Source organism: Trachinotus anak, unplaced genomic scaffold (genome assembly GCF_046630095.1).
Source record: "Trachinotus anak isolate AG129_WGS33_773 ecotype Australia unplaced genomic scaffold, CSIRO_AGI_Tana_v1 ptg000019l, whole genome shotgun sequence".
NCBI lineage: Eukaryota > Metazoa > Chordata > Actinopteri > Carangiformes > Carangidae > Trachinotus > Trachinotus anak.
In genome coordinates, this window is record NW_027273870.1 from 25,890,171 (window position 1) to 25,916,360 (window position 26,190).

General features: G+C 39.6%; 3 protein-coding genes across 5 annotated transcripts; 2 read left to right on the plus strand and 1 right to left on the minus strand.

Moving 5' to 3' along the window:
• The first annotated feature begins 1,090 nt into the window (after nt 1–1,090).
• Nucleotides 1,091–17,412, plus strand: sun2 (Sad1 and UNC84 domain containing 2). 3 transcript variants are annotated; one of them, XM_071504138.1, is made up of 16 exons: nt 1,091–1,433; nt 7,805–7,913; nt 8,087–8,190; nt 8,786–9,154; nt 9,241–9,300; nt 9,547–9,618; nt 10,288–10,436; nt 11,013–11,063; nt 11,250–11,288; nt 11,876–12,070; nt 12,216–12,353; nt 12,621–12,717; nt 12,959–13,074; nt 13,265–13,438; nt 13,791–13,880; nt 14,116–17,412. In XM_071504138.1, exons 2-16 carry the CDS (start codon nt 7,807–7,809, stop codon nt 14,230–14,232), a joined length of 1,878 nt encoding a protein of 625 aa, XP_071360239.1. In that variant the 5' UTR covers nt 1,091–1,433; nt 7,805–7,806; the 3' UTR covers nt 14,233–17,412. The 3 variants fall into 3 exon arrangements, with proteins under 3 accessions (XP_071360239.1, XP_071360242.1, XP_071360240.1); XM_071504141.1 differs by lacking the exon at nt 1,091–1,433 and adding an exon at nt 3,542–5,896; XM_071504139.1 differs by lacking the exon at nt 1,091–1,433 and adding an exon at nt 5,853–6,001.
• Nucleotides 17,413–17,515: 103 nt separating this feature from the next.
• Nucleotides 17,516–24,446, minus strand: LOC139636259 (P2Y purinoceptor 4-like). Its single transcript, XM_071504153.1, has 3 exons — nt 22,265–24,446; nt 21,189–21,306; nt 17,516–18,970 (listed from the first exon to the last, which is right to left on the minus strand). The coding sequence occupies exon 3, from the start codon at nt 18,917–18,919 to the stop codon at nt 18,062–18,064; it is 858 nt and encodes a 285-aa protein (XP_071360254.1). The 5' UTR covers nt 18,920–18,970; nt 21,189–21,306; nt 22,265–24,446; the 3' UTR covers nt 17,516–18,061.
• LOC139636261 (G-protein coupled receptor 4-like) lies at nt 23,093–26,152 on the plus strand. The gene is made up of 2 exons (XM_071504155.1): nt 23,093–23,473; nt 23,942–26,152. Exons 1-2 carry the CDS (start codon nt 23,093–23,095, stop codon nt 24,470–24,472), a joined length of 912 nt encoding a protein of 303 aa, XP_071360256.1. The 3' UTR covers nt 24,473–26,152.
• The last annotated feature ends 38 nt before the right edge of the window (nt 26,153–26,190 follow it).

A 26,190-nucleotide genomic window follows, 5' to 3' on the forward strand; every position in this document is an offset into this window, starting at 1 on the left:
GTTAGGCAAACAAATATCATTGCATTGACGCAAATCTGTAGATGTGTGATGTACCAAGATGAGCATGCGCCGTGACGATGAATAAAAACTTGACTGACGACATTTGATGACAAAAGGCAACAGTATGTGCTGACTTGGTTGGTAGTTTGGGTTAGATTCAACTCTCATTATGTAATTTGAATAATAACAGAATCTTGCTGTTTCACACTACATCCCTGCAAATAGAGAAATGTTTTTACACACTTACACTGCCAGTTTAATGGTGCATGAGTAACTTTTGTACAGTCTAACAAGCCTTATCAGCTGCTCAGGGCATAGTTAATTCATGGCCCGATAGCTCCACTGTGTGTCAGAGGACCTGAATAGCAGCCAAAGGGAAGAGTTTTATAAAGGGCACATAGATGACCACTAGAGGGTGCACCATGTTGCGTTATTGTCAGATTCACTGTGACTTGAACGTCTAGAAGGAAACCGGAAACAGTTTCAAAGTGTACAACATCATTCCTATGGTCGTGTACAAAAAGAAAAGGAGGTGTTTGGGGGGTGGCGTGGCTCTCAGCTATGCGCTATTTCCTGATAAAAATTTCTTCTTGGTTCTAATAAATGTTTTTTTTTTAATCTTTTATCATTAAAAAAAATGAACACAGTGAAATAAATTATTACCTTTGTGAAAAAGTCAATATGATTTAAGTGGAATTTTGCATGTTTAAAAGAACAAATTGTGATTACCAAAAAAAAAAAAAAAAAAATAGTTAAAGGCTGAATTAGTATGAGAGAAAAAAATTCACCACACAAAGAATGTTTAAAAATAATTCATTTAACAAATATAAAAATGTACCATCGGATAGCAACATTGGTATTTGTATAAGAGGGTTTTTTCTTGATGTTAGCTTATGTAAAATAGGATGTGTATAAAGGGTAAGCACAGTAAGCTGTAGCTTCAGCTTTCACCTTTTCGGACTATAGTAATAATAATAATAATAATAATAATAATAATAATAATAATAATAATAATAATAAGAAGAAGAAGAAGAAGAAGAAGAAGAAGAAGAAGAAGAAGAACCTTTATTTTGAAAAACAGTCCCGGAAGTCCTTCTCCCCATTCCGTTAGCTTGACTCTGCTACTGTCAACATTTGTAGCGGCGAAAACCTCCGCGCTGTCAAGACGAGCGTCCGTCTCAGCCTACAGTCATGCCATCCAGCTCCATGCTTAACTTATTGGAAATTCATCAATAATCAAGTTGCTGCTTTGGGACTTTGTGAGAGTTGAACGGAGGCGAGATGTCTCTTTAAACGGCTCGGCTCCTGGTGGTCGTGCGGGCTGGAGAGAAGATTATCGTTTCCGAGCAGAAATTTTGACAGTTAGTTCAACCGCCCCGCTGTTGGCTCGGTGTTTCTGCTCAACTGCGACAGACCTCGCAAACATCACCGAGGTAAGTTCAGGACACCGGGTGAACGGGTCAAATTCGTCTTCAATAACGGTCACACCGAAGTTGTGAAGGAGGAAAACACTGACTTTTCGTGTGTCGTTGTCCGGTGTCCAGTGTGTTCCGCCTCAGGATGCTGCTGTCGGTTAATTGACCGTTAATTGTTCATGTAGCCTAGCTTAGCTTGTTACGTCTCATAAATACTTCCAAAACACACCTCATTGCTGTTCTGCTAAAATGTTAAAAGTTAGGTGAAATACATCAGTTACCAGTTAATGGGGGCGTTTACGTCAAGTGTAATGTGTAGACGGGTTTTGTATATTTTCAAAACTGGGTTTGTTAACAACTGCTTAAAACTGTTTTTGACTAACGTAACTAAATAACTAACCAGTTAAACCAGTGTTATTTTACGTAACAGGACAAATATTAATTGCTCTGATATTTCTCCTAGAAACAGTACTCAACAAGATTATTTGACTTTTATTTTTACGTTATTAATATAAGAGCATGCTACAGTATTTTTTACTGCACGAACTGTTATGTTTGTCAAAAGCAAACAAGACTAGACTAGTATTGTAAATGACAATGATTGTTAATGAGCAAGATGAGATCAGACAGAAATTAGGAGTCATCATACTCGTTACTTAATTGTTAAGTGTAAGAGCTGTTATATTCTTTAATACTGTGCCCCAATATGAAAGAACACTCATGATTTGTACTGTTTTATCCATATTTAATTTATCAATTAATTCATAGCAACTAAGACAAGGATGTTGCAGCAATAATTGGTTAAAAGTGATGAATATAAAAATTGGAAGAACTAAATTGAGATATTGCAACAAATAAACAACATTTGAAGGCTGTAAGAGCAAAATGACTATATGGGGACATATTGCCTGTTTGAGATCCTCAGACACCAAGGGTCCTGCACAATAAAGGCTCTGCAGCTTTCGGACTTATTTCCAGAGGATCTCAGTCTTGGCCATATTCCCCAGCACTACTGTAAGCCTTACTGAAAGCCAACATGCAGGAAGGCATTGAAGGAGTAGAAACAGAAATGGAGGCTGAGCATACAGTGCAAGCACCTGGTTCATATTGATACAAACAGACCCTATTAGGTAGCTGCCCTGCTTAAATGACTGTAGTTAGAAGTAGTAGTTTTGAAGGCCTTGGGGTAATTTGTCTAAAGCCAGTACCCATAGATGACTCAGCTGCTCTGTATGTCTGAGTCATATTACACAGGCACTGTCCTAAAGTTAGCCACAGTATTAAACCATTTGCCAGTTAGGTTTGGTTTGATGAAGACTAATTCTCTGCATTCCTTTCTTTGCCCGCCCCTTCCCACTGGTGTCATTTTTTAAAATTTTCTTTCATTCCTGCACTTTTTTTCCTCCCTCTTTTTCTGTGTTGTTTCCCACTCACTGAGAACTCAAACGCCCTTGTTGGCTTTTAAACCCACAACAGTGTTTTACACATTTTCCCTACTGTGATTTCACACACACGTTCTCACCCTCTTTCATCTTTCCTCCCCTTTATCATTTTGTCCCTTTGTCCACCGTTCGGGCTTTCACCTTTGTTGCGCCGCCCGCTGTCTTTCTCTACCTTTCTGTCCACCCTCCCAGTGCCTTTGTCACAATCTATCTGCTCTCATTACCTCTCTGCTCTTATGCTCCCATGTCATTTTTCGTCTTTGTCTGGGTCCTGCCAGTGTCAGTGGTCAGGATACTGGACCAGTTACAGCGCCCCACCCTGCCCTGCCCTGCCCTGAGCAAACACCACCACTACATCCCAATCTCTGCTCCCTCAGAGTTTGATCCACTTTAGATCGGTGCTAGCGGCTTATTGGGTTTTCTACTAGAGTTGAAGCGATTAGCTGATTACTTGATCAGTTGATCAGCAGAAAATTACTCAGCAACTATTTCATTATTTTTGAAATAACTAAAATGTGATGGTCCCATCTTCTCCAATGTGAGGATTTACTGCTTTCCTCTGTTTTTATATAATTGTAACCTGAAAGTCTTTGGATTTTGAACTGGTGGTTAGACAAAAATGGACATCCTTATCTTATTGGACTCTGACAAACTGCGGTTTGCATTTTTCATTGTTTTCAGATTTTTTTTATAGACCAAATAATTACTCAAATAATTAATTGACAGATTGATTGTTCATGAAAATAATTGTTAGTTGCAGCTGTTGCTCAGACATGCTTGTATATGTGTGTGTTTGTGTACCAGTTTTAAATTACTGCTATGGAGTCACCAGAATACAGCCAAAACAATTACACTTGTATTTGTTTATGCGTTACTGCATTACACTTAAATCATGTAAGGGGATGTGAGATACCAAGGGGATGAATAATGCAGCTCACCACTGTTCAGGAGACAGTTTCACTCTCGAGTTTGTATTCCAATTCACTTCCTGTGGGCACATCACTGACAGTACCTGACATGCAGAGCTTGTGCCAGATGTGATGTGCTCCTCTGCTGCTGTTCTTCATGATTAAGGCTGGTAAGACATGTTAAATGTTTCCAGTAGAAACACTGGAAGTGTAGCTGTAATGTCAGATAATTCACAGGAGATTTTAGAGGGTTAGTGCTTCCTTTGCTGAAAGAAAAGCACCTCTTTGTCTCTTCCTGCACACAAATCCCCACAGGACCTGAAACAGGTTTTCTTCTGTCAACTGGGGGATCTTCCCGTGTTGCAGAGATTTGCCTATTCATAGCTTTGCAGACCACTCAGATACACATGGAGAAATCATATCTCAAGGATACGTAGAGTAGTGCAGTGCCAGAATGACCGAGGCAAAATCTGCTTTCTTAGCCTTGAGTGGAACAAAAAGGCTCTTGAAATTGAAAGGCTTAAAATGGTCTTGCAACCCATGCCAAGGCAAAAACCGCTTTACAAATTTAGAGTATGAACGGGCAATTGTAATATGTAATTTGTCTTTTAGATAAAGTGGCTAGGTAGATTAGCTAGAAACAAAGAGGGTATGACTATAGAAGAATGTGCGGTCTTCTGAAACATACAGTATGTCAGTGGGAAGAATTGTCACAGAAAGCTAAGGAGGGGAGATAGCTTTGTGCATGGGTGTCCTCTGCTTGAGTAAGGTGGGGGTTGGTATGTTCAGGAGGGGAAAAGTGCTGCGCTAGCTTGCACTGAGATGCCATTTAAAGTGGAAGGGAGGATTTGAGGGAATTAAAGTGCAAACTGCTCCCTTCTCTACGCTATTAGCTAAAGCCTTTTGATGTGCTGTGAGGAAAGAAATGCTGCTGTAATAGTGTGAAAGGGAGGCATTTGTTTGCTCAGTTACAGATACCGGCTGTTGTTGCTGTGGAGTCAAAATATTTGTGACCCTTGTTGCTGTTTGTCTGTTTTCTGCTAATGACAGTGTCTGCAAAATGGTTTCAAAGCATGTCGTAATTTTAAAAAAATAAATTTTTTGTCTCGGTTTTTTCAAATACTATCTTTGGATGTGAGGGTTGTGTCTGATAGCAGTGATAAATATCTCACTATCCACAGTTCAGTAGCCATATCCTCTTTTTTAATCCTTGTTAATCAAACTTGCCAAGAAAATTTAAATAGTTAAATCTGTGGTCAGTGAGCTTCTTAATATTGGCTGCCTGTAATGTCCCTAATCAACTAATTTAAGCTAATTCTACCATGGCCTGTATTGAAAATCTCCTTGGATACAAGTGTCAGACTAATATGCAAATTGAAAATACGAGAACTTATTTACATAAACAGCCTAGTGATTGGATTGGCTCAAAAGTGAGGCTTACAATAAACACTTACATTCACAGCAAAGAGCTAGCTGTTAATTCTGTTCCAGTGTATTATAATGAAAACATTAATTAAGTAAAGAAACAACTGTAATATACAGCTCTGTGTTGTGGAAAATCAGACATCATCATGGATTGTCTGCAGCCGCTGCAGAAACATGAGTTTCAGTATGACAGTGTGTTGTGTTTATTTGCAGTAAACTGAGAATGCCTTCTGGTGGTAGTGGCAACCAGAGCAATGGGCTGCTGTTATGAGAAGTCTTTTGTGTTGTTGCTATTATTGCCTGTTTATAGCATCGCCACAGTTTGGTGATGTTTTTGCCTCTTCTCTCAGTCTGTCAGCCCCAATGTTTACACTAAAAATCCTCCTCATTTACCCTGTTCTGACAGATGCTTGCACATAATGTTGAGCATGTTTACTGAGGAAGGTCTTTGTGAGAAAACATCTGACCTGTGCATGTGTTATAAAATTTACAAATATTAAGTATTCAGCCTTTACGCCATTTTTAAGGAGGGGAGGTTTCTATGTGCGTGTGTGCTGTCACACTGACTTCCTGTCTCTGTCTGAGTACAAGCAGCCACAGCTTCCCTTTCTGTCATCCTCTGCCGCTCTTTTCAGTAGCATGAGTTAGTTACTGCACTGCTGTAGTCCTGTCACTGGCAAGGAGGATTAATTCAAACTTTCACCAGGTTAGTTCTTCCAAGTCTTTTTTTCATGCGAGAGCAGGCACAGGAGGATATAGGAGGAGATAAACTGTAAAGTTACAAGACTGGATCACAGAGCAGAAGCTAAAGGTTTGTGCATTTTTCAATGTGTGGAGTCAAATAAACGGAGACTTTAGCAGAGGTTGTTGTTGTCTGTCTCACTTTGTCTGGTAACCCTTGTTGCTTAAATGGAGAACTAAAGCAGAAATGTTACGTTTCTTCCTGATGACGAATCTTTGTCTGCTCCCTGATGTCACAATGTCATGACATGCGTCCTAGCCAGCCAACACCTTAGAAAGTGCTTCAAATCAATTTCTCATCATTCTTTTCTTCACCTGTTTTTTTTTCCACATGTAGATCAACTGATCAGTGACAGACAGTTGACTTGGAGGCAAATGAATTGCTACTTGGACCCTCTGCTTACAGCAGTCTTGTAATATAAACATGTATTAGTTGCAAGCACCTGTTGTCTTCAGGCTGAAACCAGTTACATTCGCTGTGGTTTTGGATAAAGTAGTGTCTATATAAGAATTTTATGTGCAATGAGTGAAATTTCACAGTATTAGTTATACATTTCCCTGTTATCTGATCTTACAGTAAATGATGCCTTCATAGGGGTATAAACATGAAAACATCACTTGTCAGAGGAGTTAGCAGTAGCACCACAAGTAGTTAAGCTTGTGAGCTGTGGTTTATGCCGATTATCTGCACTGTAAGAACACATCTTTGACCAATCAGATTGCTCTGCTTAACATGCCTGTTGCATAATCATTGTAATTGCAGTGTTTCTGAAAGTTAAACTGGCAGATACTTTCAAACAAACATGACCATGAGATAAAGCCAGTGAAATTAGGCTGTTCTCTCCACTCTGTGATACTTTGTTTCTTCACTTTAAGTATGCTGGGTCCGTCCAGGTATGCTGCATGTGTGTGTGTTTTTGTCGTTTCACTGTATTGTTTTGTACCATCTGTACTCTGAATGTGTCTGTGCCATAGCATGCTGACAGTGTCTGTCTTTTGTTCTTTAAGCTTGTGTGTTCACATGGATTTGTCTATGTGTTTTGATGTTTTGTATTTTTTGATTTGTGCACTGTAAATCTGAGTGAGTGTGTGAGCAGCAGGATGGCTCCTGTAGATTAGCTGGATTACAGGTGGCTGAGATTAACCAAGAGAGCATCTGTGAAAGACTTACTGCTTTTATTACTACTATAACACTTCATCAACGACCACTACTATCACTGCCACTCTCTTTACTGGTACTGCTTTTAACTACTTCTAATACTGCTACTGCGTAAACTAATACATGACTACTGTAACTGCTGCTGCTCCCGCTTCTACTGTTTCTGTTACTGTTACTACTTCAGCACTTTATTTGTGCTGCTTTCACAGCTCTACTGGTACTGCTACTGTATGTTTGTGGCAGTATTAGCTACTGCCTATACTGCTACTACCTCATGTACTGTTATTATTTACTGCTGCTTTACCTGCTACTGCAACTACCCACCCTATTGCTACCCACTGTTGCTGATGCTATATAGTTGATCAGATGAAACAAGGCATTTGATAAATCGTGTTGGGTGATTGCACAATATAGGATATTGTGAGATTAATTGTGTGTGTGTGTGTGTGTGTGTGTGTGTGTGTGTGTGTGTGTGTGTGTGTGTGTGTGTGTTAGTGAATTTTACAGTATTTATCATTGTTAAGCCATCCTAGTTAGTGATGGTGTGTTGGGCATCCTCTGAGCTGACAGGTGAAGTTTCTGAAACTGCTAGACACTCCATAAATCTGAAACCATGATGTGTATCCTCTGACCACCTCCTGTCAGAATGTACTGACCAGAGGCTTTATGCACTAATAACTCGTGTCTTATCATTTTTCTCTCTCTGTCTTTCAGTCATGTCTCGTAGGAGTTCGCGCCTGGTGTCCGGTGGCTACTACAACTCAGATGAAGAATCTGACTCAAGTAGCGTGACAAACATTTCCTACCGTGAAAACCCTGTCAAGTACGTAACTGTGTGTGTGTGTGTGTGCATGCTTATGTGTCAGAAGCTTGAATTCTGGTTGACATCTGATTTGTAAATTATAAAGTTAAGCAATCTTTGTCTTTCCTCTAATGCCCCTTTCTCGCCCTGTGTATCTGTGTGTGTGTGTGTGTTGTCATGATTATTTTCTCAAGGGTTTTCAAGAAGAAGGCAGGGACCCGCAAGGCCGGCTCCCGTACCTCCAGCAGAGCCAACAGCAATGCTAGTTCACCGAGCTCTGAGACACCCGTCACTGGAGGTCAGTCTAATGATTAAAAAAACGTCCCATCTGCTCCAGACTAATAACGAGATAATTTCCTGTCAACACAAAAGTAGTAATAATAGCAACCAAGAGTGGTTGGGAACAATGTGTTTCAGGGACATTTCAGAGCAGTGCAGAAACATTTAGCACCAACCTCTCAAATGTGAGGTTTTGCTTTTCTCTGTTTTATACAGCTGTAAATTTTGAGTATTGCACTGTTGGTTTGGCAAAACAACAATGTGGAGATGTTTCAATGGGCTGTGTAAGACTGGGATAGGCATTTTTCATTATTTTCTTATATTTTGTAGATTAAAGTAATGCTTCCAAAACTGTATGGGTCATGATCGCTCATAACAAAGCAGTGCAGCCTCTTATCACTGGTTGGATGCAGTACTTTTACCAGTTGCAACCAGTTCAACACAAGATTTTTTTTTTACTTTTTTTGATTTGCATAATATTAAGAGGCTTGAAGAGGTAGAGTTATCCTTTTGAAGGAGAGTCTCAAAAAGCCTGTAGAAGCCTGTAAAATTAATTTATTCACAGCTGACTGTTTGTTTTTGTTTCTCCTTCTTTGTCTCCCTCTGCCTCTCAGGCCTGAGTACTCCCTCGAGCAGCCAGACTCAGCCGATCATGAGGACCGTACCCTATGTCTCCACCACAGCCACCCCTCGGCCTGCCCTGACCCCATCATCAAGCCGGAGTCAGACGCCCACATGCTGCCCCTTAGCACCTCCAGAGAAGAGCCCTTATGCTGGCCTCTACAGCTCCAACAGGCCAGGATTACACCTGAGGCCCAACCACAAGGAGCTGAGTCAGAGCGGAGTAGACAGCTCAGGGTACTCGTCCTCTGAAGGGACTTACAAGAAGCCCATAGTTGCCACCAATACAATGAGCAGTAACAATGAGGCTCTCAGTCCTGGATACAGAAGCAGAATCAGCAGTGCCTTCTTTAGTTTGATGGGTGAGTACTAAAGTGTATGTCTGTGTGTTTGAATGTGTTTGTGCATGACAATATAACAATCTCATTGTTTCACATGTTTTTTGCAGACTCTGCCTCATTGATGGCTGTTGCAGCACAGTCAAAAACAATGCATCTGGCAGCTTCAGGTATGTTGTTGGTGTTTGTGTTTAAATTTGTCTTTGTGTATAATTGCAATATGCAATATGTAATGTATGAAGACTTATACCGTATGCTCATGCTTATGTTTGTTTTACTGGCACTGTTAAGTCCATTTGTATGTATGTGTACAGCTTTCACATGCCACTAGGTTTGTGTTTTCACAGTCATTGCATATGACTTGGCTCCAGCTTATCAAAATCCCTGCAAAACGTCTTTTCTTCTCGTCCCTACAGCTAATGCGTCAATCAGCAGTCGCACAAAGAAGGCTTGTGGTCTGTTTCTCCTTCTCATCATCCTACTTCTATGTAAGTGACATATACATTTTAACAGGTTCAACACATTTTCACTTTTAGGAGACAACTCATCATCCCCTAGGACATGTGAAGTGTTTGGTAATGCTTTGCTTTTATTGTGAAAGTCTTGTTTTCCATGTTTCTTTGTCAGAAAGTGACAATTTAAAGGAAATATAACTTCAATATGAAAAAATTCAATGACAAGACTATTTATCTTTGATGTGACATTCACAAAATTGCAAGTTTTCCCAAGTTTTGATGATTGCTCTCCAGTTTAGTTTATATTTGTGTATATTTTATATTTTCAAAGAGGATCAAATGCCTTTTTGTAGAGTGATGATGAAAGTCCTGCCACACCCACTGTCCTGGAGACGTCTTAGATTAGTAGTACTCAGGGTTTTCCCCCAGGAAGATGGTTAGCATAGATGGCAGTGTCTGCCCCAAAATGTGTGTGTTTGACTCGCACAGCAGCACTGCTTCACTTGCTTGTGTGGTGAGTTTTTCCTCACGCAACCCCACCTCGGTGTGATTGAATGAGTCAGAAAATGTCATTACAAGTTTCACATGACAGGGCCTTTGATCTGAGGAGGATGATGGAGTCCGGGGATGTTAGCTTTATGCAGACTGTGCCTGTTTTTCTAAGTGATGTTCTTAAGGCATCCTTCCTCTTGTTTTCTCCAGGTATTTGGTTCCTCCTTCCCTTGTTGACCTCTTTCATCTCCCGCATGAGTGCCACAAAGACCCCGTCACAGACAAAACCCAAGATTCAACCTGTTGTCCCTGCCACTCCGCCTCCTCAACCCAACACCATTCATCATGCACCTGTGGTGGTAGGGCTCGACTGTAGATCTTCTGTGTGTGTGTGTGTGTGTGTGTGTTTGTGTGTGTGTGTGTGTGCGTGTGTGCTCATGTGTGTGTGTGCGCTCATGTGTGTGTGTGCGCTCATATATATGTGTCTCTGCAAATGTTTCCTAGTCTCACCAAGTAATTTCATCTCAGCTACTGATGAATTCAGATCCTCAGACTTCCTCACTGTTGTGTAAACGATGGCTGTCCACCCTGAGCCCGGTTCTGTTGGAGGTTTCTTCCTGTTAAAGGGAGTTTTTCCTCCCACCTGTCACCCAGTGCTGCTCTTTGTGGGAACTGTTGGGTTTTTCTCTATAATAAAGTAAGGTCTTGACCTTACCCTGTAAAGTACCTTGAGATAATGTATATTATGATTTGGCGCTATACAGATGAAATTGACTTTGAGACAGACTTAAAACATTAAATCAGCAATTGCAAACAGGCCGTATACAGACAACAATATAGCACAAAATAACAACTGTAGTGTTCCTTATGACAAACATAAGGGGTCTTTTTTTAAATTTACCACAGAGATAATAAGAATCCTTTTGTCCCACCAGGATCCAGCCGTTGTGTCTGCTGCTGTAGAAGCGAAGATGCAGCACGTTCTGGTAAGAAGCAGATCATCAGCAATTTTGCGAGTAAACTTTTATAATGAGTTCTAGCTTTCCATATTCACCAAAACAGCTTTAATTAAATATAATACAGTTTAATATAACAAAAATGGCAGATGATGAAGCGTCACATGTTGGTCTATTTGTTGCAAGTGTAACACAAATGTGTGTGTTTGGTTGCAGACGGAGCTGCAGCTGAAGCAAGACGAGCTTCTCTCCCAGGTGACAGAATCTCTCTCTGTCTCTGTCTGTTGCTCTCTCTGTTATTCCCTGTGTCCCTCATTTATTTACTCATATTTAGCAAATTTGCTCTATGTGTGGTGAAACCTCATGTCCGGTGAGGTCAGGAAGGATGGAGGCGAGGATGGAAATTAGGCTGTGCTAGAGTAACATCTAGTGGTGGTGATGAGGAACTGCAGAGAACATTATTATTTCTTTTGTATTATCGATTATGTTTTGTTCTGTGTAACTGTATAATTTGATAAAGGTTCCTCAAATACAACATTTGAGGGGAGTTGATACTACCCAGACACTGGTATAATTACAAGGACAAAGGTGCTCATCACTGCCAGTACTCAACAATTGTGCAACTTGCTGTTACATCTAAAAATATAAGTTCCTCAGTTAAGTTGATTTAATATTCCTGTTAACCTTTTAATTTGAGCAAAAATTGTATCAAAGGGTAAACAGTACAAGCAGTCCTTGGTTCATGATCAATCTGTCCATGTAATTTAATTGCAAGGGACTTGAATCGGAATCAGCTTCTCCCAGTGAGTCTGTCCTGACACCACCACATCTTTCTCTCTCAGATACAGGAGCGAGTACAGCAGGACATGCAGGCTATGAAAGCTAGGCTGGAGGTTGCGGACTCGGACGGTCGGCTGCGCCTGGAGCAGGAGGTTGCTGGGCTGGGTAAGCAGATGGCAGATTATCAGACAGACAGCCACGCTGCTGTTGCCAGCCTCAGCCTCAGGATCCAAGCTTTGGAGGCCCAGAATGCTAAGGTAAAAGTGCTGGTAGAGATGACTCAAGATCTTTGAAAGGAAAGACAAAGACAAAGACATTCCCTCATCCTCTCTTTTGTTCTTGTTATCTTCCAAGTTGCTGACCTGATTCCTTGACTAAAATGTCACTGCCTTTTTCTTGTAGTTGGCCCAGGAGCTGTCATCTATCCAGCTGATGCCTCCTCCAGCCCCCTGTCCTGATCCCAACACTGCCCCTGTCCAGAACCATCTAACCCCAGAGCTGCAGCAGGCCATGGAGAAATGGCTCACTGACCGTATCAAGGTAGGAGGAGAGATACTGTAGATGGTCTCTAAGATGAGTTAGCCGCTCAGGAACCCATGTGAACATAATCACAGTACATAAAAGTCTTTTATTGTGAGGATTATTTCTTCTGTCATGTGGTGGTGTCCGTTGGTTTTTGATTAGACTTCTGAATGATGTGTTTTTATAGTATTGGATTTCAGTTTTAGATGTTTGTGTGTGTATATTTTGGTTGATGTCAGTACAAATCAGAACTTACAGGATGTGCTGTATGTAAATGTGAAACAGGAGCAGGATGCTCTCAGGCTCGGCGGCAAAAGCAGCGGCACAGACTTTGGACGTCCCATGGCTGACAGAATGGCTGACTTCGCCCTGGAGACTCAAGGTGAGAAACATCTCCGCCTCACTGTGTCTTGGCTTTAGCTGCGTTACAGGTTTAATTCTCTCAGTTGTCAGTTCATTCAGCTCAGTCTGCTGTTTGTTTCCTTTGGTTTTAGAAACAACAACTGTTTTTCTAAGTGTAAAAGCAAATAAAAACAGAGTAAGAGAACAGCAGTAGTTAATTTGTTCATTAGTTAATCTTTCTAATCATTATTGCCCGTTTTACATTGTGTGTCTTTGTGTAGGTGCCAGTGTGATCAGTACCAGGTGTTCGGAGACATATCGTATTCGTTCCGCATGTGTGACCCTGTTTGGTTTCCCCCTGTGGTACCCGTCTGAAAGTCCACGCACTGTTATCCAGGTATCATCATCATCACCTACCTCACTGTTTGTCATCCTCCCTTCTTCATCACTCTACAGACACCTGTCTTTTCTGTTACTCTGTCTCCTTGCCCTTCTACCTTTCAGAGTTTCCAGTCATAATCAGCTCAGTAGATGAAGATCATTTCCAGTTTCATTTTTCCTGACTGTGTCTCCTCCCTCCCTCCCAGGGTTACCCGGTGATGCTTCCAGGGAAATGTTGGGCGTTTCATGGCGTCGAGGGAACTCTTGTCATCTCTCTCTCTCACCCCATAAGAATAACTCATGTGACGCTGGACCACCTGCCACGCTACAACTCCCCCACCGGCCATATCGACTCCGCGCCCAAAGACTTTGAAGTCTATGTGAGTGCTTCCAATACAGAAATGCAGAATGGCATTTCATGACTTTTTGCTATCCAACTTGCCTGAACTGTTTAATTTACATTAAAGCTGCAATAACACTGACATCAGATTACCGGTAAGCAGCTTTAAAAATTCCAACCACGACAGCAAAGGTTGTAAATTTGAATTTTTATGACCTTTATTTCTAGGAGTATATTCTTTAATATGCCATTTAATACTTTGGAAAAAATTACTATAGCCTGTAGCTTGCTGAGTAGAGATGCATTTTACATCAATGCAGCATGAATTTGGCTCCAGGCCTTGTGATTCTGAATAGTCACCACTCTGACTAATTTCTCTTTCTCTTTCCCAGGGAATGAAAAATGATACAGAAGAAGGAACACTGCTGGGGACATTCACCTACGATGAGAATGGAGAGCCGACGCAGACATTTAAGCTACCTGTAAGTTCAAACAAATAAATCTAAATAGACAATGACACCATGGTATTTATAGAAAGACAAAGCATGACCTACTTACTTCCTATTCTACAGAAAAAGTTTCAGTTGTTGTGCTGCTAATTTTGACATGTTTTCTCTTTATCTGTACACTCTGAAATTTAATGTCTGTATTTTTTTCTTTTCTCTCTCTTTCTATTCTCTTCTTTTCTCCTGTGCCCCCACCACCACCCTCATGCAGAACCCCAGTGACAAGATTTATAGATTTGTGGAGCTGCGTGTCCTCAGTAACTGGGGTCATGTCGAATACACGTGTCTTTACCGCTTCCGCGTGCACGGAAAGATCGCCTCCACATGAGACCCACCGAGCGCAACGTGACGGCTCATTCCGACACATCAGAAAGTACATTTGCAATGTTTGGTGTTGACTCCTGTGTGTCAGCTGGTTGTGCTGTGCTTTGGACTGCTTCATGTTAAAGTGACAGAAATCATCGGAGGTTTTTTATGCACAAGTTGAAGTGCACACTTGGCTTTGAATAATTGTACAGAATGAAGTGTAAATGTTTCTAAAAACCAAAAATCTACCTAGTGAAATCATTTGGGAGTATAGAGTTCTGGAAACTTTATGCTTTCAGTCTGATGAGCGTGCCACAAAATAATGCTTAAACCTTTGTCGTTTTGAATATTATTGCTATTTATCAGGTATTTCCTGCTTCACATCTGTACAGCGCACAATCCCACCTGGGAGGTAAAACACATTTCTTTACATTTTGCCAATGAGAAGCTGCATGGGAGCAGTTGAATGTTAAACACAGTTGTCAGTGGTACTCTAACAAATGAAAGGGGGAAGGGGTTTCACTTTACTGACCGAGATTTCCACATATGGTCCCGGGATTTGAACCAACAGCAACTAGTTGCAAACATGCATCTCAAGGCTTTCTGCCACAACACGCAACACACTGTCAATAATATTCTCCATTAAATGATCAACAGTATTATCTACACCCTCCTGGCACCAGATGTCAGTATAGCATCAGAAAGACCTTTGACTCTAAACACTGTTACATCGGACTGACATTAAATTTTGGTTGGAAATGAAAATCAGGTTGATGTCAAAACTCAGCATTCACTAACTGACATTGTGATGTTTTGCTGATGTTCAGTAGAGGTTGGGTTTTGCTCACGACTAGAATATCGATATTTTTGTGTCCAGATCACCTTCACATGAGACATTTGGAAGATGTTGGATTTTGGTTACTTAACAACACAACTTAAAACTAACAAAATATCAACATCAGCTGACGTCAGCATTCTACGTCAAATTAACGTTGGCATTAGACGTTGTCCTGACATTGAATTTTGATCACCTGATGTCACAACCTACTACAACCAAATAGGAACATCTAGCCAGCTTTGTGCTGTGTCAAAAAATAGTGAAAACGCCATTTAAAATTTCCCAGAGCCCTTGCTGACGTCCTCAGATGTCATTTTTTCATCCGAACGTCAGTCTAAAATCTAAAAAAATCTAAAAAAGATATTCAGTTTACTGTCATGACAACATAGACAGGAACTGAGAAGCTAGAACCGTCACATTTTTGAAATTTTTGCATAAAAAACGATTATTTGATCATCAGAATAGATGCCTATGAATTTTGTGTTCATGAATTAATCAATTAATCGTTGCTGCTCAAATTTCAATATATAATATTTTTACAATATTAAGATCCAGTTTGTAAAATTTTCAATCAAGCATGAAAGGTGCCTGTTACCTGAACTGGCTGAAACTGTTTTTTTGTTTTGTTTTGTTTTTAACAAGACACTCTTCTGATTTTTGGGTGTTGCTGATTATTTATACAGAAGGCAGTCGTGAAGGTTTTTTAATCAATAATTGGTAAGTTAAATTTAATATCCCTGCAAAAGGTAAAATATGCAGCTTTGTCACATTTCATTTGTTCTCTTTTGGCGAGTTTGAACTCATCAGTTTTGATTTTATTACTCGTACTTGAATACTTGAAAACCTCTTTTTCTAACCTCTTTGAAAGGCGTCATGTTGATCCCATGATGTCCGTGTTTCTGCTTCCTTGTATATAACACATAGCATTTTGTAAGAGCTACTCAACCAGGAAAAAAAAGGTGTTATTTATTTGTAAAATGAGAATATTAATTTTTGAATTCATGTGTTGCATCTGTTTTCTAGGATCGGCTTGATGGTACTGTTTAATTACTTTCCAACATGCCAGACACATAAAATCAAAGTTTACCACACAAAATATCTGCTTACACAGTGACAAAACTGCGCATGTCATTCAGTCATTTCTTGTGTATTCTTTGTTTATTCTTCGTTGTTGTTTGGTGGAGAAAATATTAGACAGTGGTTCTTATTATGAAGTGCACTAGAGGTGAATCCAGGTTAAATTAATCATTTCTCACTCTTTTTCTCCCCTGGTCTTTTTAAAAGAGATGTAGAAAAAGAGAGACAGATGATAGAGGAGGAATTCAGGTAATTGTGATTTGGATCATGACATGGGGAATTATAACCCAGTATCAGGAATTATGCATTAGCTACAGTATTTTATAAGGAGATACATTCAGTTGACAGATTATTAGGTACACCTGGCTGAAATGAACACGGTCTAATACAAGAGCTCTGCACTTCATCATCATTTCAGAGGCTGTAGTTGGTGGTGCTGTTGAACAGCACTGCAGTGTACAGAGAGGGGTTTAGATGTTCCGTTATTTAGCCTACCCACATTGATATAAATGGGGTTGACATAATAAAAACCTGTTAGTAACCCAATACAATTTAGACTACATCTTCTAAAATGACCAAACAATTGAATCACTGACAAAACTGAACCTTATAACCTTCACGGAGGATTTATTACAGGACAGTTGTGATAGACTGCATTAGTTTTCAGCTAGGTGTGCCTAATAACCTGCCATCTGAATGTACATTGGTATTTTTAACTTTTCTTTGAAGAGTGGACAAAAACATTTTGATATGATTTGTGTAGGTATAAAGAATTAACTGTAGTGCACTGCGTTTTGTATTTAAATTTATTATATTGCATACAAGAACTTCTGTACAGTTTTATTGTTTTTATTTGCAATTACTCGTTAAATATATCTTGATTATGTTTATGATTTGCAGCACGCAGGTTTATTGAATATTCTGAACTGAATCTTGATTGGCTTTTGAGATGCAGATCATGTCAAATGTGTGTCATTATACACTGTACACTATACAATGTATAATGTGATTTGGAAGAAAGACTTTATTTCACTTACATTACCATAAAAGAAAAAAAAGGTCAAATATTTGTTTTCATATTTGAAAGGGGTTGAACAGCCTGGACAGCATCTGTGTGTATATGTGCGCTCCCCTGAACACACAATGTAGACAATGTAATTCCTGTGTGTGAAGGCGTATGAGCAACATAGAGAGCCGTGCTAATGTCTATCAGTTATTTAGGTTCGTCTTCTTCTTACACACCTGATGATGAATTGTTCTGAATTTAAAAAAAAAAAAAAAAAGAAATCTTAAGCAACAACTTAAACGACCCCTTCATTGCCATTACTGACTATTGTTTTCTCTTTTAATTAAAGTGTCATTGTCAGATTCTGCCTGAGGTGTTCTATTTGCAAGCCAAACTGGGACATTTGTCTGATTTATTAAATAAAACATTGTAATATATTTATTGCATTTATTGTTTGTTGAGTCCTATTTTCTAATACAGACTGCTGAAAACAAGCTAATTACAAAAGCAGGTCCACAGACACAGACATCCCTTCAATAATGTCACAGCAATTACATCCAGTGTCCCATCTTTAAGAATCAAAGATGAATATAAACCCGACCAGAAATTTCAATTTATATCAAATCTCGAAGATCTTTCATTTTGTTTGGTGACACCTGTGGCCATACATGGGAATTGCAGGTTTGTTTTTGAATCACATTCGAGAGTGATGGGACACAGATTGTTACCATCGTGTTACTGACTTGTGTTCCTTGTGATTTTAGGTGAGTTGTACAAGACCATTTCATAACATGCTAAAATGCTTCAACACTTCAACTAGCTCTATGTTTTGTTTTGTTTTCTGTGTTAAGTATTCTGAGACATAATTATGGGATTCCTCAAAAGTGGCTATTCAATTACAGTCCAGCTCTTCTCTTACATTTGGCTGCTCTAAACCGTTGCCACAGCTTCAGTCTCCGCAGTTGAGCTGCTGTGACATCTCATCTTGGGCAGCTGCTTGGTGCGGGTGAGGTAACACAGAGGCTGCACAAAACTGCTCATGGAGAGAGCTGTGTAGGTGACACAGGTGAGGACTGAGAGGGGACCAAAGTGATGGGGAGCAAACTTCCTCAGCAGGTACTCTGTGAGTGCGGGGAGGTAGTGGATGTTGACCAGCACAAATGAAGTGAGCACTATCCTGAAAGCTCGTTTTTTCACTGGATGGACTTCCTTCTTGCCGGGCCCTGTTTGGCGGAGGGACCTGAGAATCAGGATGTTGCAGACTAATATGATCACTGTGGCACTGCTCAGGATCACCGATAACACTGCCCATTTGACCACCCTGTAGACCTTCACCAGAAAGCAACATGCAGCCGTTATGGCGTTCACCACCAAGCACAATGACAGCCTCAGCTTGGGGTCCTTGAGCCGGAGGAAGACCAGCGGGTGGCAGACTGCCACGTAGCTGTCCAAACTCAAAATGCAGAGGAACAGTGGCCCTCCTCCTAGATTCAAACACCAAGCGAGGAAGTTACTGGCCTCCACTGTTGGAGTGCACAGAAAACGGATGTACTCGGTGAGAAATGTGAGGCAGAACAACATGTCAAATACTGCCAGGTTGAGTGTGAAGATCTCTGAGGTGCAGCAGATGCCAGTTTTTCCCAGCAGGAGCCAGATGACCAGGGCGCTGGTTGGGAGCGCCAGCAGTGGCACTATCACCGCTGTGGGCAGGAAGTACCAGATGAGTAAAGTGAACATCTGCCCTGTGTTGTTGTGGTTGATGCTTCCAGCACCGTCAAAGTCTTCCATCACTGTGGGTGAGTCACTGTGTGTGGTGTGTTGAATTTCTGAGCTGAATATCTGTTAATGAAACAGGACAGCTTGACAACATGAAACTTAATATCCCTTTCTTATTTTTGTATTAAATCTGCAATAAATTAATTATTTATTTTTTGGCCACTTTATTACATACATGTATTTACATTAACATATATTTTTTTTTGTTTGTTTTCTACTGTAAAAAGCTGCCTGCTACGACTGCAGACAACACTGATGTGAGCAGTGAGAGTGAATCTAAATAGTAAAATTGTGGACCAAAACAATGAGCTGAAAAACACTAAAACACTCTGTAAAGCTAAGGGGAACTGTAGAATCAGGTGATGATTTTTCACTACAAAAGACCCACTGTCATGTTCATATAGGCATTTGATAAATTGTTAATATACATGTAGCATAATGGCTTTAACAAAACATGTCTATTAAGTCACTTGTATTGCTAAACCCACAGTTATATCAAGACTAGTATGTTATTAACCTGGTGCCCTCTAATAAAATATCAGATAGAAACCATTTGGCATTGTCATTTTGTCCACCTCCAATAAAATGGAGGATCAGGACAGCGACTTAAAGACTTGAAATTTGAGTTTTCATATACAATGACTTCAGAAAGTATTCACAGCCCTTCACTTTTTGAACACTCCTGAATATTATTTGGGTTTGGATTATGGTCATATTTGGTTGTTAAACTGTCAGGTTTAGAACAAGGCTACATGATGCTCCTTTCACAAAAAATTTAATATTTCATATTTTCAGATTTAAATGTTTTAACCAGTCTCCACAAACATTACACCTTTACTTTGCATTTTTCATTCATCTCATGCCAGGTGTTCTTTTGCAAAGTCTGTTTAGCTTGTAAACATGATGCAAATTCACTCTAATGGTACACATTCAAATCATTATTGTTATCATAGTTCTGTTGTCATAGTTTTGGTAAAGTTTGTTCTGTCAGACTTGTGGTTTTGCCACAGAATGTTTTCATCTCTGAACATGCATTGTGTGTGTCTGAGAGGCCCAGTGTCTCATTTGGTCAAGTTACACAATCTCCTGTGAGCTGTTCAGAATAACCATAGTTTGTGTTGTCTGGAGCAGCTGGGGACTCTGTATGGCCATCATCAACCTCCATAATCCCACCTCTCCAACATTAACCTGTCCAGTTTTCTTCTTATATTCACCTTTAAGTAGCCTTTAGGTTGGAACAGTCATTTAATTTCACACTGTATGACATTATCACACATACGGTATGTTGTGGATCAGATCTTCAATGACCTGTGTGATGTTTACACCTTGTGAATATTCCCAAGATTCCCATGTCTTTAGGTCTGCACTGTTCCAGCAAAGGGACATAATTTAAATGTCTTGTGTATTGGCTCAACATTGAGCCATGTTTGGTATCTTTAGAAACTTTGTGATCTCCACTAGAACATAAAATAAAACTTCTGTGAGTGTGAATAATGCGTAATAACAATGCATAATAACGCATGAGATTATAATGAGTAGCCAACAAGCTAGCCAGTGGAGTTAAAGAGGTTAAGGTATTAGGAATGATGCCATATATCAGCTTATTAATATTCATTTCAAGCATGTACCCATTTGGCAAATCAGTTATTTTTAACAGCCTTTTAGAACAACTTGCTTTAACTTACAAAATTGAGAAAAACACTTCAACTGCATTTGATGTATTTGCAGATTGTATCAAACAGTAGATAATAATTTTAAAGTATTTCTGTATGTTTGTAAAAATAAAACAAATGAAAGGCAAAAATGATGAAAAATGCCCTTACGTCATTTTAATTTTTCTGACATATGTAATTGGCATAATGCAAAAAGGGGAAGAAAAAGCATATTTTTAAATGACTTGAATTAGATTGATTCTTTTTGTAATCCAAACAAAGTAGCTGTTTTATTTCTATTAATTAAGTTACTAGTGTATAATTTAAATGATTAGCTAAGCTACAGTAGCTAAAAAAAAAAAAAAAAGATGCACAGTTCTAGCTTGTTTTTACTATAGTGATTTCTAGGTTATCTCCTAAATTAATAGACTTGGTCTATTGATTGGTCTTAGTTGTGTACTTTAGCTCACAATTTTCCTCCCTAAAATGGGTAAATTGTTTTTTCAACAAAATATTCAATATTTATTAATTTCATGAACCTGCTGGTAATTTAAGTGAAAAGAAACATTTAACATTCAAGTGAAAAAAATACTTCCTTTATAACAATATTTAGCCTACAATCACTGTACCTTTTAGGAATCACAGTGTTCTTCACCAGGAGCCCCAGCATTCAGAGAGATGACTGCCATATGGATGGCCACAAACAACCCCCCGACAGAAACCACGCTCTTCATGGAGTTTTTTATCCTGCATTTGAATACCCACAGTCAGAACTGACAGATCATATATTAGCATTCCTCTGCATGAATATTTGTGGACTGATCCATGTAAATACAAAGTTGTGTGTTGTTGTGTTGTGTAAAGACATCATCATCTGCATATAGTGACACCTCCCTTATCTCACCAAATTTGACTATTTATGGACTTTAGCCGTATCTTCCACATCATGCCCATTAGTTTAACAATGTGAGCTTTCGTAACCAATTCAACTTTGGCTGAACCAGTAGCCAGTAGCTGTAATCCCAAACCAGAAATTCAGATTAAAAGCAATAATCCAAATGAGTAAATTTAACCATCATTGGGACATTACTCCTAATTTATTTGCCTGTTAAATTTGATTTGAAACTGGATGTTAGGTAGTTGCTTATTACTATTAAATAACTACTTAGTAGTTGTTTAATAATTATTGTGCATTATATGTGAAATGGTGAGTAGTGCAACCACACTTATAAATAAACTAAAGAGATATTGTCATAATATTGAACTTTCATAATATTAAATGACAACAGAATCAACAGATTTTTTTTCAATTTATCAAATTCAAAGCAACTGAGGCCAAAACACTCTGAATTTCTGACTTGTGTTAGTTTAGAATAACACCAAAGCCTACATTTCCCATAATGCAACTTGATAGCATCTTTAAATAGACCCCTGATGAGGTCGGGGTTACTCCACAGCCAAAAATTTTACAAATGTTTTACAGGCTAAGTCATTTTCCCCATTAAAAGTACAGTGATCATGTGTAAAATTGTTGGTTATGTAATTAAAAATGTTACAAAACAGACAGCACAATTTACACAAGTGAGTGTTTGTCATGACTTTGTGAGCTTGTATTCCCAAAAGGGTTTTATTTTTATTTCTCAACAGTTGGCACAGTCTGGGCATATGAGTAACAGTTTGCGATAGATTTCTCATTTATGCTTACCTTGCATCACCTGTTTACTGAACAGTGTACAGTTGCATCAGTGAGATGAAGTGCTGCTGTAGATAAAGTACCCATAGGACCAGACCTGGGACCAGCTTACCCTTTTACACCCAAACGTGAATCATAATTGAGAAAAGTGAAAAAGTAACCTCAGGTCATGCACAACTCAGAATACAGCTTCATGCACAAGAAACATGTTCATGTGTTCTTGCCACAAAAAAAGGCAATTTAACAAACATTACCGACTTGGCAATACTATGTTCAGCAGCCGGGCTGTTGTGCCCTGAAGGCAACTGCAGAGTCCCCTTCACACATTAATTGCTCAAAAAACAAGGCAAGAAAGAAAGTCATTAATATCTGCCCCTGCAGCACATACACCTCTACCTCTACATGGCCACTATGTCATCCTAAACACACCTCTTTGTATGTATCCAAACCGTCCAATCACTGAAGACATTTTGGCGACTCTATTTTGCGTTACTGCCCAATCCACAAAAACCTACAAAAAATGGCATCACTCCCTGTGGATTGTTTTTATAAGCCCCCGGCCCTGCTGATCTGGTGCCACATGCCGAGGAGTTGTGCAGCTGGTGAGGAGGACTGTTGGACGCCGTGAATCTGTTTAAGGTAAGATGGGCTGATGTGTATATGTTTTGTAAATTTTTGCATTTTGGTGCAAACCTCACACATTGTAATGTAATGAGCAATCTTTAGGGCTCAAACTGTGCAGAAATAAAATGTGGTTCATCCAGAGTAACCCCTTTACCCCACTTTTGTTCTCGTTTCCATCCCAGCCTCTTCTTTCCAGCATCCGCCATTTTCCCCACAATGTTCAACACCACGCTGAATCCCACCACCAACCTCTACGTGAACTCTACCACTCTCAGTAGCCACCATGTAACTCCACCGTGGTACCAGTTCCCAGTGTGTGCCGTGGCCCCTTATGGCTTCATTTTCTACTTTGGGGTCAAGGTGTTCAACCTGGCAGTGGGGACTCCCTGTAACGTTCTGGTCATCTGGCAGATCGCCACTAAGAAGAGTGATGCTTCCACCTCCGACATCTTCATCTTCAACCTTGCCATCCTGGACGCCTACTTCTGCCTGATGACACCCATAGAGATGGCCAACCGGCTGCTGCTGGGCGACAGTCGTATCTGGTACTTCCAGAGGTTTGCGTACGGGATCAAAGATGTAGCACCACTCTTTCTGGTGAGTTAGTGTGTCCAATGCCTAACTCCAGAGCAGAGTAATGTAACATGTAACAAGTTAACAGTGTATTTGATATTTACATAGGCTCTTTTTTTCTAATAATAAATCATATGAAGTTGATCCACATTGTACCATCATCGCATCATAACCTTTTTTTTTTATAGTTAATTTTTCTTATTTTATTTTTATTTTATTCTTTTATAGTTTTGTAAGAGAAATCTCATGTATGAGTTTTAATTATTATTTGAATTGTTATTTTGAGTGCAGAATACTTTCTACCAGGTAGTTCAATGTCTGGAAAATGTTCAGATCAGTGGAGAGTTTTTGGATTAATGTTCAGGCATTTATTCAAAAATCTTTAGTTAAAATTCAAGTTCAGTATTTTTGATTCATCTCCCTCAAGCAGGTTTTCTTTCTACTAAATCTTTCACTCTAAGATTACATTGCTTCACTGGTCTGCTACCCCAGGTGTGCATTTGCCTGGACCGCTACATTGCTGTGGTCCATCCAGTGTTATTCACCGGTATCCGTGACAACAAGATCCGCATTGGCATTTCTGTGGTGGTCTGGGGTCTCATCCTGGCTTACGGTCTCACCAAGTGCATCCTGGGAGTCATGAGCGTCAACGAGGTCTTCAGTGGCGTCATCCTCTTCGCCTTTGCCGTCATGGTGTTCTGCAACATATCTGTCATCTGGGTTCTCCGCCGCTCCGTGGCAGGAAAGGAGGAGATGCACCCAGTGAAGAAGAAGGCCTTCAAGATGGTGCTGATCATCCTGGCCATCATTGTGGCCAACTACCTGCCGCCTGTGGCGCTGATGCCCTTTGTGTCTTACTACTCGTTTGTGGCGTTTCGCTGCCAGATCAGCATCAGCGTGTTCTCCATCATGGACCTGAGCTGCAGCATTGAGCCTCTTCTCTACATTACTAAGATGGAGCGTGTGGATGGCAGGTGTTGTGGGCGGAGTTTGTCTAAGCAGCCACATGATGCAAAGGTGTAATCAAGCCACCAATCATGAATCGACCCCATCTTGGAAAATGGATGTACACATTTTGTTTCTTAATGAATCTCGTGGATATTGGCAGCCTTTCCACAGAGAAGATTACGTTTCATTTCAATGATCTGGCCAAACATATGCCCGGATCCTCGGCCCGAGTCTGGCCAGTATGCTTCCACATCTGGGCAGATTCCAGCTGTTATCCTCAGGTATTGTCTGACACCCAGAGGATCTTCTGCCAGATTCGGGCCGTGGAACTCGGTGTATACTGAACCAGAAGAAAACAAGCATGTGGCCCAAGTGTGGGTTGGATTATTTTGCTATGGGGTTCAGCTGAACTCCTGCTAAATGCGACTAATTGACAGTGTAGCAGCAACTGGTTGTGGAATTCATGTGATTTATGCAATTTTTAAACACATATTTAAACATTTTAAATTGTAAATTAATTTATTATATTAATGTCAATAAAAATAGTAATTGTAGATGGACACATAGCAAAACAGAGATACATTTACTTCCTACTGTAAGTTAACAAAATAAGGTTTACTTTATAGAACAAACTAGTGAAAATGGACCAGAGAGATGAAACAGCTCAGTTAGTTTGTAGATACTGCATTTCCTCTCACATTCTAAGAAGATTATCCAAAAGCAGAACACACTATCTGATTTTTTTTTTTTAATTATGTTGGTGTGAAAGTGAAAATAATGATCCTAAAATGCATTAACTGAAGATATTGCAACCTCTGCATATCTTACACAGTTTGCTGGCCAGCCTTAAAACTTTAAGCCCTTGTTTTACCACTTGATCACTTCTGTAGTCACTGCTCACTTTGTAGGGAAGAAATGTCAAGACAACCCAGTGCAGCTAAATAACAAAGGTGTTTGAGAGCAGAAATTTCTAGCTGAGTTGATTTTGGTGCAAATCTTTCAGAATCACAGTAAAATCTTTCTTTCTCAACTACTCTTAAGTTTTACACCCATATGGAAAACCTCCAAAAGTAGTTTCACTAGACTGCCATGCATTCACAAGACAAGTGAAATTAAAAGTAAGGAACAACTCTTTCTGTACCTTCTTTTGTCCTGGAAGATTTGCTATTGCACAACCAGCAGCTGGTATCCATCCTAGTTCACACATCCCCAGAGGAAGAGAAGGAAAAAAATCATTAACTATAATAAGATGAGGCTGAGTAAATACAAATGACTTGAACCATGGTTGATTATTCCTTGAAGAGTTGAGTTTGTTACTATGGAAACTGGTAATAATAAAAATAAAAAATAAAAAAAACCTCTCATTAACACACACACATCTTTGTGTCCACATTAATGACGGCCTGGAGCAGTGCCTGGTTTACAGAGCACTGATTAAACACTTAGCCAGTCACTAATTAAGCCTCCTAATCAGAAACAAGCAGTGGGACCAATTAACAGAAATGTAATGAATGGCCAGGCAGATTATATAAGTGGTTAACAAACTAAATACATAACACACTGTAATTAGTAAAGGAAGACAAACATGCAGTGAAGGTAACGACTCCCATTTTAAGGAGAATTCACACACCGACAAATATAATTTAAACTGGTGATTTAAAATGATTTGAAATAATGAGACTGGTCGTGGTAATGATTTAAAATATAAAGTGACTTGTCTGTGGTTGACATTGTCTCTATCTTTACATACATTTGGATGACTTCTGTGATACATCAATATGTCAATATATGAC